We start from the raw sequence: 12,548 nt of genomic DNA, 5'->3' as shown, positions 1-12,548 counted from the left end.
TCTCCCGGTAAAAGTATTATACCTGCGATAACGTAAGCGCGATCCATCGTGTTCGCTACAAGACCCTTCTCTCTCGCCTTACGCCTCTTCTATCTCACCCTCTCTATGCTCCCCTCCTTCCACCCTTTATGTGCGATCGTAACCCATAACGGAGCATCCCGCGCGATACGAGAAATCCCGACCGATCCTCCCTCGAGATATCGGAGACGAGGGGCTCCAGAATGTTCCAGAAGAGGGTCGGCCAACTTAATGCAGTTTCGGGGGTAGATTGGAAGGTTTAGACTCCGTACAGAGCGCGCGCGCGGATTCTCCTTTCGCTTGAATTATGATACCCGATCGACGGTTATGACGAGAAGCTGCGTCAGCAAGTTTTATCGACGAAAAAACTGGAAATGTAGCCTCAGATATTATGTTTCATTTCGAAAAATACGCGTTTTTGTATTCTATTAAATATCTAATATTAGAACAAAAACGCACACATGCACGTTGATATAAAAAGATAAAATTCTTATATATTCTATTTCTTGCGATAAACCGGAAAAAAGTGAAATATTCTCGCAAGAAAATTGATGTAAAGAAAAAATATAAAATTGTCTAAGAGAGAGAAAGGAAAATTGCGTATTTTAAAACTAAATGTTTTTTATGGCAATATTAAGCATTAAGTTATGTAATTTAGATCTAATTACGAATTGCTTGTTTTAAGTTCTCTAGAAATAAATATTAATTTTGGTATCGTTATGATGTTATGTTTCCTCTAAAAACTATTTCTATTTTTATTTGTTATTTTTCTTTGGGAGAAACATTTTTTAATTCAACTTGTATCATTTTCCTCTGATTGAAAGCCTATACATATATTTAGAACACACAATTCGTACATAATACGAATTCGAAAAATTCCGACTTACGTTACTTTTCTTACAGGGTTGTGGTATAAATCAATAAGAGATATTTTTATAATTAATATCGAAAATAACACGGGAGTAAAAGCAGCTTTGAAGACATTGATCGAGGCACCCCCATAAGATAAATACCTCCGGATAACTTGATCTCCGCTTTGATCTCTGACTCCGATTAACTTAATTAACTTATCAAATAATATTTGTTATTTTAACATGGATAAAGTCATTAATTTTTTATCGTTTAACAAAACGAAATGAAAAAAATGAACAGTTAATTAATCATAATACGCGGATATTTAAATTGGAAACATGTGCTCTGAATATTCCGATGCAGACGAATTCATGCATTAAGCAAGTTTCGATTAATTTAATTAAAGATTAATTCAACCGATAGAATTGCGTAAAGCAAATTTATTAAACAATATAATATATTATAGGACCGTATATGCGATAACACAAACTATAGAAATCAAAGCCTTAAACGGTTTAGCTGGATCTTATAGCGTTTTCGATTGGGCAAAAGTTAGTGCGCACCAGTGCGCACTCAGTTCACACCAACACTGGACGAGTTCCATGGGTTGCACTGAATAGTGCAAGTACAAAAGAATACGCCAAGATTTTCAGTGCTAAAACTGAAACTCATTTTTGTTCACTTTGAAGCAATGTTCAACAAAATGTTACAAAACTACAGTAAAAGATATTAAGAGTAGGGACAAGACCCCGTTTTCAATTCAACTGCGCAGATTTGCTTGTCCCTATGTATATCCTTAACTGTGATAAAACGTGCACTGAACTGGCACCGTCAAAATATCTCGTGCCACTTAGTGCGCACTGAGTGCGCACTACGCGAGTGTCGTGCGATCAAATGAACACGTGACACTAGCCAAGTGCGCATTGGCACTGCCAATCGAACACGCTCTTGACACTGAGTACAGCCAGTGCACCCCAATCGAAAACGCTATTAAATGCTTGTATGATTCTTGTGTGAATTTATATACTACGTATGTAGTCCCCAGAAACGCGCGCCGAAATGATTGTTCGAGTTTAAGGATTAACTTTTTAATGTATTTTTTATATTCTTTTAAGTTTATTATAAAAACATAAGTTAAACCGAGATTAAAGTTAATCCACATTGATAGAAATGGACAGTAATGCAAAAATTGTTGAAAGAAAACTGTTAAAAACTGAAAACTTTCTCACTTTCGATTCTCTTCCTTTAAAAAATTAATTGGTGATTAGCACAGATAACGAATTAATTTTGCGGAGCATAAAAAATTCGAAATCGTAATTTTCACTGCAAATATAAAATAACTTTCGCGAAAAAACATGTAACATATGCCACCACGGGATTACGAACGTATTATATTGTCGTAAAATATTATCGTTTTAAATATAACAATGAAAGAAAGATAATGGAAAATCTGTTATTTAGCAAATTACTGAGAGAAATGATACTATTACATACGATACGATAAACCGATACATTTTCGTCAGTAATTGCCTTCCACGTGCAGCTTTATTCCATTTACTCTTATTCCATTACTCTTATTACTCCTCGAGTAATATCATCCGTACGGTAATATCGCTTGCATCGTTAATGCAATTCCGACTGCAGCTGTTCGTGATTATTGCTGCAGAACGTCTCTGGAGAAATATGCTTTTAGCGCATCTTGTTTATTGGTGTTATTGAATGAGACCATTATTTCCTTCCTTCCTGCAGCATGTTAATTATACCTGCTTATATACACATGCACACACACACACATTGGTTGTATTAAATAATATCAGATATTACGTGCGATATGTATACAGGGTGGGGGAAAAGTACCGGGACACCTGAATATCATGGAAAATATAAGTATTACAGAAAAGTGTTTCAGACAGAAGTTGTAGGGTTCCAAAAGATCTATTTACTGATCATATCCGTTTGACCTTGCGTGGCGTCTTCAAGGTCAGGTCAAGGTCAGATCAATTTTTTTACATAAGTAAATAGATCTTTTGGAACCCTACAACATTTGTCTGAAACACTTTTCTGTAATACTTATATTTTCTATGATATTCAGGTGTCCCGGTACTTTTTCCCCACCCTATATATTTCAATCGCGCGAAATGAAAAGGAAACATTATAATTAAACGTCTGACAAGTCCCACTGAACGTAAAAGCGTAATATATCGTTTAAAAGAGAAACGAAATTTCCGAATATTTTATCGCAATTCCGGTTTGTCTTATGGTCTTAATTTATATGATAAGGACTATTATGTAATCAGGCCTTCCGAGAAGGTTTCAATTTTGTAATTAATGTTTTATCACTGCCATCCGACCGTTATTCGTAATATATTAATCTTTTTCAGACCAGATTGACTCGAAGATATCGGATAAAGGCGGGCGTACCGACGTTGATTTTACTGGAAGCGTCCAATGGGTCCATTGTGACAAGGGGAGGAGTTGAACGAACTATCGCCGATCCTACCGGTGCGGAATTCCCTTGGAGACCTCCACATCCGAAAGCTGCTCTTGAGGATGGACCTCTTCTGTCGTGCGGCGCACGCGACAGTAATGAACCTATGTTACACGAGGAGCTTCGCCACTGTTTCAAGGGGATTTACTTCAGTGCACATTGGGTGAGCTACGATACCCGAGTGAATGTTAAAAATGTTTCATCGCTTCCTGCGAAAATTTTAGTTGACATATACAGAGTATTTCTGAAATAACGCCCACTAATCACATAGTGCTATTCTTAACAGAAAACTGAATCGAAAAGTCCTATACCATTTTGCAATTTTCGCAATAGTTAACAAGATATTAATTTCTAAAGGTTGCCGAATAAACGGATAAAATCAATGTATAAGACAATTTTAAGATATTCTTTTAGTGTTCTTTGTGAAACATTTTGAAAATGTTTCTTAAAGAACTCTTAAAGATATCTTAAAAGTTGTTTTATATGTCAATTTTAGATATTATGCTCAGTGGATAACTAAAGAAAAATATTGCGAAAATCGCAAAATGGTAGAGGACTTTTCAGTTCAGTTTTTTATTAAGAATAGCACTATATGATTAGTGGGCGTTTCAGAAACACCCTGTAAATATATATATATATATATATATATAATACATGCAGGGTCGTCGAGTGGCTTACCGCTCGGGGCGATTGACTCGTGATCTGTAAATCTGATCCCACCTGCGCTCATATATGCGAATTTTTTGTTCTTCATAAAGTTTTTAATAAAAAAATATTTGATTATAATATTTTGGAAAACTTTTGAAGTAAGCTACAAGAATATGGAGTGAAAAATAGGGTGTACTATTTGGATGAAATCAATGTAGCCTTCATATATGATTTTCAAACGACTATTCAAGGTCAAACCAATGACATTATTTTATGTACACCTCGAAACCATACAACTTTTATCTGAAAAGTTCTTTTCTAAAATACTCTCTTTCCGAGATAAAAAGGGTGTACGGATGGTCTCAGACACCCGGTATGTGTGTGTGTGTGTGTGTGTTTGAGTGTGTGTGTGTGTGTGTACATATATATATCCGTTTCAAGAGAAATATAATCCCCGAAGCTGTTTATAATTTGTTAATTCTTACAAAACGGAATGCTAATTTTTTAATTAGCTTGACTATTCAAATAATCCTATATTCTTCTGATTACAGAAGAATGTAAAATGTTTTCTAAGATACTTTTTATTCACTCTGAGTTATTTGAATACTTGATTATATGTATTTCTAATTACAAATGCTTATGTTACGCGTTTGAATTATATTATTAATACATTGGGTTTTTTAAATTTAGTGTCCGCCTTGTAAAGCATTTACCCCACAACTCGTGGATACCTACCAACGAATTCAAGAGAGAGGCCATGATTTTGAAGTAATTTTCGTGAGTTCGGACAGGTAAGCTTTTATAATACACTTTTTAAATTATTGCATTTCATTCAGAGATATTTTTGTTCCTCTCATTTAATGAATATTTTTTTTATATATATATAGTTATATTTGTTCTTTTTACTTTCATCGCATATTTTTGTTTGTAAAAGATTTCAATATGTTTCTATTCTAGGAGCGAGGATTCCTACAATGCATACACGGAAACAATGCCTTGGTTGAGGATACCTTTTAATCAAGAAGAAAGACGTCGAAAATTGGCAAGAGCCTTCGACGTTCAGGCAATACCTACTCTGGTTATTCTAGATCCTCGCGACAATATAATTACTTTGGATGGGCGCGCCGAGTTAATTGAGGATCCAGAGGGACTGGTAATTTGAAAAAAAAATTAAAAAATTAATTATAAAAGATATAATAGTAAAAAGATACGAATAAAATAAATTATAAAAGTATATCTAAGTATAAATGTCTATAAAATACTTTTTGAGGTTTTTATTATTGCAGAATAATTTTATTAATATTATAAAAACTATTTACATTTTCAGAATTTTCCTTGGAGCAGTAGATTAGTGAATATTTTAACAGAAAAGTATGCTACGTCGTTACACGATGCTCCAGCTATTATCTTATTTGTCGGTAAGATGATATAAATAAAATATGTAAATATATAATTATATCAGGGAAGTAACTCGTTACTTGTAACGAAGTTACAGTTAGAGTTACTTTTTTTCAGTAACTTAACTTCGTTACTTTCTTTCCATCTGTAACTATAACTTAATTTAGTTATATCTTTTAAGTAACTAGTAACTAATTTAATAGTTACTTTCATATTTTATATACTTTAAACTTATTTTATATATCTTAAACTTATTTGCCAAGTGGACACTACTGCACACTAAATTGACAAATAAGTTTAAAATATCTATTGTACCTGTTTGGTCTATATTTTGGGATTTAATGGAATCCACCAATCAAATGAAAGAGCGCTCCGTGAACGGTTGTACACTAGTTTGGATTAGTGTTGGAATTTATTTGCAACTTTTATAGCCGAATATAAAAAGAATTTTTTTTACAAAAAATATTGTATGTGTGCTATTTCATATTCATATTCATATTCACATGTGTTTATATTACTTTAACGAAAAACGTCTTCGCCATACAATTTTTTTATCTTTTTGAATAATTGTATAACATGTAAATGTAAGCCAGTCTTTTTTTTTAATTGTCCTAGGCTGCATTACTCTGATGACCCCGTGTATCATCCTTGTTTAATATTAGATGAAAAACAAGGGTAAAACGATACACGAAGATAGTTGGATAATGTTTCTGAATACAGCCCTAATGATATCGATACTACTAGTAAAAATTTCGATGAAAAAAGTAACTTAAAAATAACTTAAAGTTACTTTTTCAGTAACTGTAACTGTAACGAATTACTTTTCAGAGTCAATAACTTGTAACGGTAATTAATTACTTTTTGAAAGAGAAAAACTGTAACTGTAATTAATTACTTTTGTAGCTTTTGTAACTTTTACAAAGTAATTTTCCCATCCCTGAATTATATATAAATATATATAGTATATGTAAATATATATAATTTTTTGTATTGAGAAATAGAGAGTGAGAATCAGAATAAAATACTAAGTAGTTGTTTAATGCTCTTCTGTTTTACAGAGGGAGAAGACTGTGAGATTCAATTTGGAGAAAGCGTATTACTACCAGCTGCACAAGCGTATAGAAGAGATCAACCCGATTATGATCTAAATTATGATGATCCTGAAGACGATTCTTTGCAGTTTTACATAGCTTTAGACGTAAGTATACATACATATAGAATATCTATAGACATAGGAAATGACATATAAATTAAATAAATATTTATTGTAATATAATAATTAATTAATACAATTTTTATATGATTTTATATGATTTTTTCGAATATTTATGAGAATAAAAAAGTTTTAAAATTACAAAATATAAATATACTAAAACTGCAAATATTTCTTAAATATGAAATATTTATTTTTTAATTAATTACATTTAATAGGAAATTGATATAATTATAATTAATGATTTTTAACGTAGTGTGAAACATCGGACATTCTTCGTGAATTCATTGGTTTGGATGATGCAGTACCTCTTTTAACCGCTATCGATATTCCGCGAGGGTTGTACGTCGTAATGGAATACGGTGCCGAGATTACTGTGGACTCTGTACAACAGTTCGTCGATGGATTTCTCAATAACAAACTGCCGATAAATAAAATAGCGGCAGTGCATAAAACATCAAAAACAAACGAACGTATGCCGGCCTAAAGTCATATAAAACGTTAATTAGGTACACACAAAATTTGTATTTGACAAATTTTATAAGAGCTGTTCAAACAAAAAAATGTCCCTCTCTTTCTTTTTTATTCCTGTCTCTGTGATATCATTGTTCTTTACATATAGAGATTCGCGTATATAGGCTGTACTTGGGCTGCGTTCGGAGTGCACTTGTATATCATTTTGTCCTTGTTAACCGAATATTGAACAAAAATAAAGAATATAGGTGCACCCAGGTAAAATTTCCTAACGCAATCTTGTTCTTATACGATTCTTCGCGGATGAAATAAAAGAATATGTATTATATCAGTCAAAACTAAGTCGATCAAATTGTATTTTTAAGTGTACGTAGATGCACATGGATACATTAATATATTATAAATTACTAAATAAATACCGGATAAGCGCACTGGAAGTTCTTGTATTTATGAGATAGCCTATTCATTGTTACGTAGCTTATATATATGAGCAACATCATTGTCGGTATTTAAATATTTTACACAATATTTGTATAACTACATATTTATCTTGTATAAATTTAACATGTAGGTAATGATGAGCATCATATCAATTGTCCGATGTAGCAAACGACTTTATTTATATCTGCGTTTTTTCCAGTTTCTCTGTCAAGTTCTTTTTTTATAAAAGTATCATATTTCTTAAAGTACTAATGCAAATATTATTGAAATCTTTTTCTTATTTATCACTTGTTGTATCCTAGCATTTTTTATACAACATACATTATACTCATATGATGTTATTAAATCACATATCAGTCCTAATTTATATATTAAATATTTTACAATTATAAAGCTACTACCGTCGCTGGTTAAAAAATGTACAATAAATTTGCGTTTAAAAAAAAAGGCACCATATGTCATGAGCAATAAAGTGCTTCGAGTTGTTTCAATAGTCGTGTTAGTTAAAAATTTGATTAAAGTGTGGTTGTCATATTGTCCGTCTCTGATAATTATACATCTATGATAATTATTACGCAAGAAGTGCTGCTAAAGCATCGAGAAACTTGGGTCTTTCCTCGATTTTCAGTCTTATTACTGTAAAAAGGAAAAATATTCACTATAATAAATTTCATTCTGACTTATGTAGCTCATAAAATTCCATTTCATATTTACTTGTACTATCAAAGTAGTCTGCCTCAATGTAACAATTTTTATTCTTTGCAGTTTGCTCGAATGCTTTCCCAAATAAACTGTAACAAAAAAATCATGGTTAAATAATATAAATCTTACATTTTGTATACACTTATAAATATTACCTTCTGGGTTGATCTTCACAAACTGGCGGTATACCAACAAGAAGGCACGATCCTTCCTCTGCGTCAAATATCGCAGAGGCCACAAGAGGCCACTCAGAAGCGCGTCTATTTCTTGAAGAATTTACATATGCTTTGAGAGCAAACTGAGCCAGCATAATCAAAGGATGAGGATGTGCAAATAAATAATTATCTACATTCCCATCCGGCACATTGATATATAAAAAGGAACCAAAATTCTTTACTTGTTTAGCTTCTAATATATTCTGTGCAGTTTTAAAGATGTTATGAAGCATAAGCTTTGCTTTTTCAATGCCACTTTCTAAAACATCCTTTTTTGTACGTGATAAACAGTCTAGCGCGTCTAAGAAACAACGTTGTGGTTGTCTGTCCTTTGTCTGTAAAAGTATATATTTAAAAAAGTATTATAACATACCATATTTAATGACTGCTGACTTACCGTCGAATCCAGCAAAGCCAACATAGCATATACCATATCTGATGCACAATATTTAAAACGATAACCATATTGAAGAGTAAAACTAGTGCCAATGATGCTATTGACATTATATTTGCCAGCTAATTTTTCAACCATCTGCTTAAATTCTTGTCTAAAAGTAAGATCCATTGCACGAAATAATTGTTTGGATTGCACCAGAGGTAATCCCATTTCAGCTAAAACTTCCTTCAAACGCTGTTCCCCTCTAATAGACCATAAACGTAATGACACTGCAGTTGGCATTGAATATTTCAAGCTGGCTTCAACAGTCCAGTGACGATATAATGCTAATTGCAGACTATTTGTTATTATTAAGAAATTAATATAGTACATATGTCAAATTCAATTATTTAGTAAAAAATGAATTATATATATATATATATATATATATAAAAGGATACTCTTTATCGTAAGTAACCTTAACAATACTCTGTTGCTGCTGTTGCTTGTCAATATCAACTCCTTGTCTGTGTGTTAATCTTGAAACATGTGCCTGAAGAGAACCTTCCTCAAGAACGGTTATTCGTGACTCCACCTTGCTGAGGATAGATTGTTCTGTGGAACCAATTATGGCCCACCATGCCATGTCTAAATTATCCTTTGACATATTCCAAGCTATTTCAAATACCACTATTGCGCTCTGTAATAAAACAAAACAAGTTTTTGAAATAGAATATTATTATATATTGTTATTGAGGTCATAAATTATAATGCATACTGATTTGCCATAGTAACTGTATTGTGAATAATTAAAAAGAACTGTTTCTCTGTTTTCAACCCATTTTCTTCGTTCGCTTCGCTTTAATATATCTTCTTCATTCAACCTTCGCCTTTTACTATGCCTGCCTTCAGTTTCATCATCTGATTCATCATTTGCCTCCTCTTCATCTGACTGAATATGATTGAACAAAAGTATAGAAAATAGAAAAAGAGAATTAGACTAAATGAAACGATTTGTTACATACACTATCATCTCGATATATATCGTTATATTCTGGAATCTCATTGTCTTCGTCAGGTTTATTAAGAATACGTATTTGATTTTCTGAATATATATTAGTTAAATCATAAGGTCTATGACTGTCGAGAATAAAAAATACCACAGATTCGTCTGGTTGAAGTAATTCCACTAAATCTAGAGTACCACCACAGTTTATCATAACAACATTTTTTATCTGAAATTTTTCTTAAATTAATTATTATTGTTAATGTGATAATGACTATAGATAATCCTTCCATAACTACCTCTTCACAATTTTCATCAAAAGCATTTATCATATCCTGAATACCTCGAACAGATACAAGAGTATATATCATATGATCATTTTTTAAAAGTTGTTGCAATATTCTACAGGCACAGATTGCATCAACATCAAAGTTCACTAAAAGTAAACACCTCTGCAAAAAAAGAAATTAAAGATTTCTCTATAACACACAGAATTATTTAAATAAAATATTTGAATACTATATTTTTAAACCTTAAAAACGTGAATATTAATTTCACAAAGAATTATTCATTATAAAGCATATAACAATATGCTATTTATATCGTTTATTATTAATGAAAAATAAAGAAATCAAACATAAGGTAATTTTCTAATTATTAAACAAAAATATAAGTTTTATATATAAGTACATAAATATAAATTTAATAAAAAATTATTCGTCATAAAGTGTATAAAAACAGATGTATTGTTTGCATTATATTCATTATTAATAAAAAACAAAAGAATCGTACATGCATGGTTTTACCAAGGTTGGATAGCACTAAATTAAAAAATTAAAAGTTGAATATTAAAAAGTTAATTAATTAGTTAGATTTTAAATTCTTAATTATTTAACTTAATTTTGTTACATTTTATCGGTAACTATTAATTTTTAATTTAACTTTTTTTTTTAAGTTAACCCTCAGATACAATGCGAGGGGATAATGAGTATAATTAGTAATTTTGTCTTTTATATTGTATAATCGTTAGTCGTAACGGTTATTTTTTAATGAATATGTGTGAAAAAAATAAGAAAAATGTAAAACAGTCAAATTTAATTGTTAACTTTTCAGTTTTTTATTAACGTAACTTCTAATTCAATTAATTTCATTATGGATTAACTTGTATCTTAACTAAGTTAAATTTTCAAGGCTGTTCTTTAACTTAACTTAGATAAAAAAAAAAGTGAACCTGCCAACCCTGCTTTTTACTTATCTGATGGAAAGATAGAACTATATCAAACTACAGAGAATATAATTTAATGAAAAATTATTTATTGTAAAGCATACAATAAATAAATACATAAATATATACATATAATTTATATCCACTATTAAAAAGAAATTTTATTATTAAGATACTTCTATTATTATAAAGAAAGAAAGGAATCAGACATGTATGAAATTTTGTATCCAAAAGAAAGTCTTTAATTATCAATGCAGTTATAGATTTAATGAAGAATTATTTATTGAAGTGTATAAGAAACAGATATATAATTTATGTTAGATTTATTTATATTTATTACTGTTATATATAAATATATATATATATATATATATATGTGTACATAGATAATAGAAAATACGAATCAGACATATATATGACATGATTTTCTATTTATCCAAAGGAAAGAGAGAGAATGATGTAAAATTATGAATTAAAGTATAAACTTAATTTAAAAAATTATTTGTTATGAAGCAACATTAAGCATAAGAAACAATACATACTATGTTTATTATTAATAAACACATTTATTGTTAATAAAAAAGACAAAGAAATGATTAGAGACTTCTATGCAATCCATGTCTCCAACCATTCAAAGAAAAGGAAAAATTATGTAACTGCATAATTTATACAGAAAGGAAGAATGAAAAAGCCTGACTAGCGATTGGAACGTTGCAGAAAAGCAGAGATGGCAACCGAGGAGGCTCGAGAAGAGAGACGGTGCAAGCAGATTGCGGGTAACCTATTTATAACGGACACGCAATATACCGCCGTGAGGCAGAATGAAACGTCGACTCACGCTTCTTTGTATCACATCGTAGAAATCCTTCTTCAGGTTCGTCACGAACATGTTGCGACCGTCTACGGCAGGTAAAACATCGCAGGTTTTGCGACGGCCTCGCGCGCGAGTCTTAAAACGAGTGATTTAGCGCGAAAAATCCAAACGGTCGGATCACACCGCGTTCCGTTGCGCGCGACGATCGCGCGATTGCCGTCGGCACCGGTGAGAGAAGGTTACTTCCAATACCATCATCACTCCAGGATTCGGTCCGGTCCGAAAACAGCTGCTGCTCAAGCGTGACAATCAGATGTGATAGTTAAATTACGTTTTCCCGATAACAATTGTAAACATGGTGGAATTAATACTACCATTCATGTTTAATTCCACCATGAATTGTAAACAGTGCAGTTGCTGATATCGATACTCGAGTCTATATTCGATGGATCGAGTAAAGGAGCATTTAAGCCTTGTATCCACGATCCTTGTATCCAGCTCGAAATCGGTCCAAGACCTCGGATGAAGAAATAATTGACCAATCGCAATGGTCATGTGATTAAGGCTGCTTTCCTTTTAGGAGACACAAACCGACACAGGGTGCTTTCCAGCAAGGACACAATCAAACACAGTGTAACACAGTGAATCGTTTCATCCTTGTTTAACGTAAGCAAACAA

General features: G+C 31.7%; 2 protein-coding genes across 2 annotated transcripts in view; one reads left to right on the top strand and one right to left on the bottom strand.

The window, feature by feature from the left end:
- Positions 1 to 7,906, top strand: part of LOC108760002 (nucleoredoxin) — a 15,944-nt gene extending 8,038 nt beyond the window's left edge. Inside the window, exons 2-7 of the mRNA XM_018505763.1 lie at positions 3,252 to 3,521; positions 4,697 to 4,797; positions 4,964 to 5,159; positions 5,334 to 5,424; positions 6,463 to 6,602; positions 6,874 to 7,906. Coding sequence (XP_018361265.1) covers positions 3,252 to 3,521; positions 4,697 to 4,797; positions 4,964 to 5,159; positions 5,334 to 5,424; positions 6,463 to 6,602; positions 6,874 to 7,104 — 1,029 coding nt within the window. The 3' untranslated portion in view covers positions 7,105 to 7,906. The remainder of the gene's footprint in view (positions 1 to 3,251; positions 3,522 to 4,696; positions 4,798 to 4,963; positions 5,160 to 5,333; positions 5,425 to 6,462; positions 6,603 to 6,873) is intronic.
- Positions 7,907 to 7,938: 32 nt separating this feature from the next.
- On the bottom strand, positions 7,939 to 12,255 carry Cdc45 (cell division cycle protein 45). Its single transcript, XM_018505758.1, has 9 exons — positions 11,895 to 12,255; positions 10,131 to 10,283; positions 9,851 to 10,060; positions 9,604 to 9,777; positions 9,287 to 9,525; positions 8,847 to 9,183; positions 8,390 to 8,784; positions 8,247 to 8,323; positions 7,939 to 8,168 (listed from the first exon to the last, which is right to left on the bottom strand). Exons 1-9 carry the CDS (start codon positions 11,943 to 11,945, stop codon positions 8,104 to 8,106), a joined length of 1,701 nt encoding a protein of 566 aa, XP_018361260.1. The 5' UTR covers positions 11,946 to 12,255; the 3' UTR covers positions 7,939 to 8,103.
- Between the last annotated feature and the right edge of the window lie 293 nt (positions 12,256 to 12,548).

Source organism: Trachymyrmex cornetzi, unplaced genomic scaffold (genome assembly GCF_001594075.2).
Source record: "Trachymyrmex cornetzi isolate Tcor2-1 unplaced genomic scaffold, Tcor1.1 scaffold210, whole genome shotgun sequence".
Taxonomy (NCBI): domain Eukaryota; kingdom Metazoa; phylum Arthropoda; class Insecta; order Hymenoptera; family Formicidae; genus Trachymyrmex; species Trachymyrmex cornetzi.
The sequence above is the reverse complement of the archived record's forward strand: the minus strand, read 5'-3'. Positions and strand labels throughout refer to the sequence as shown.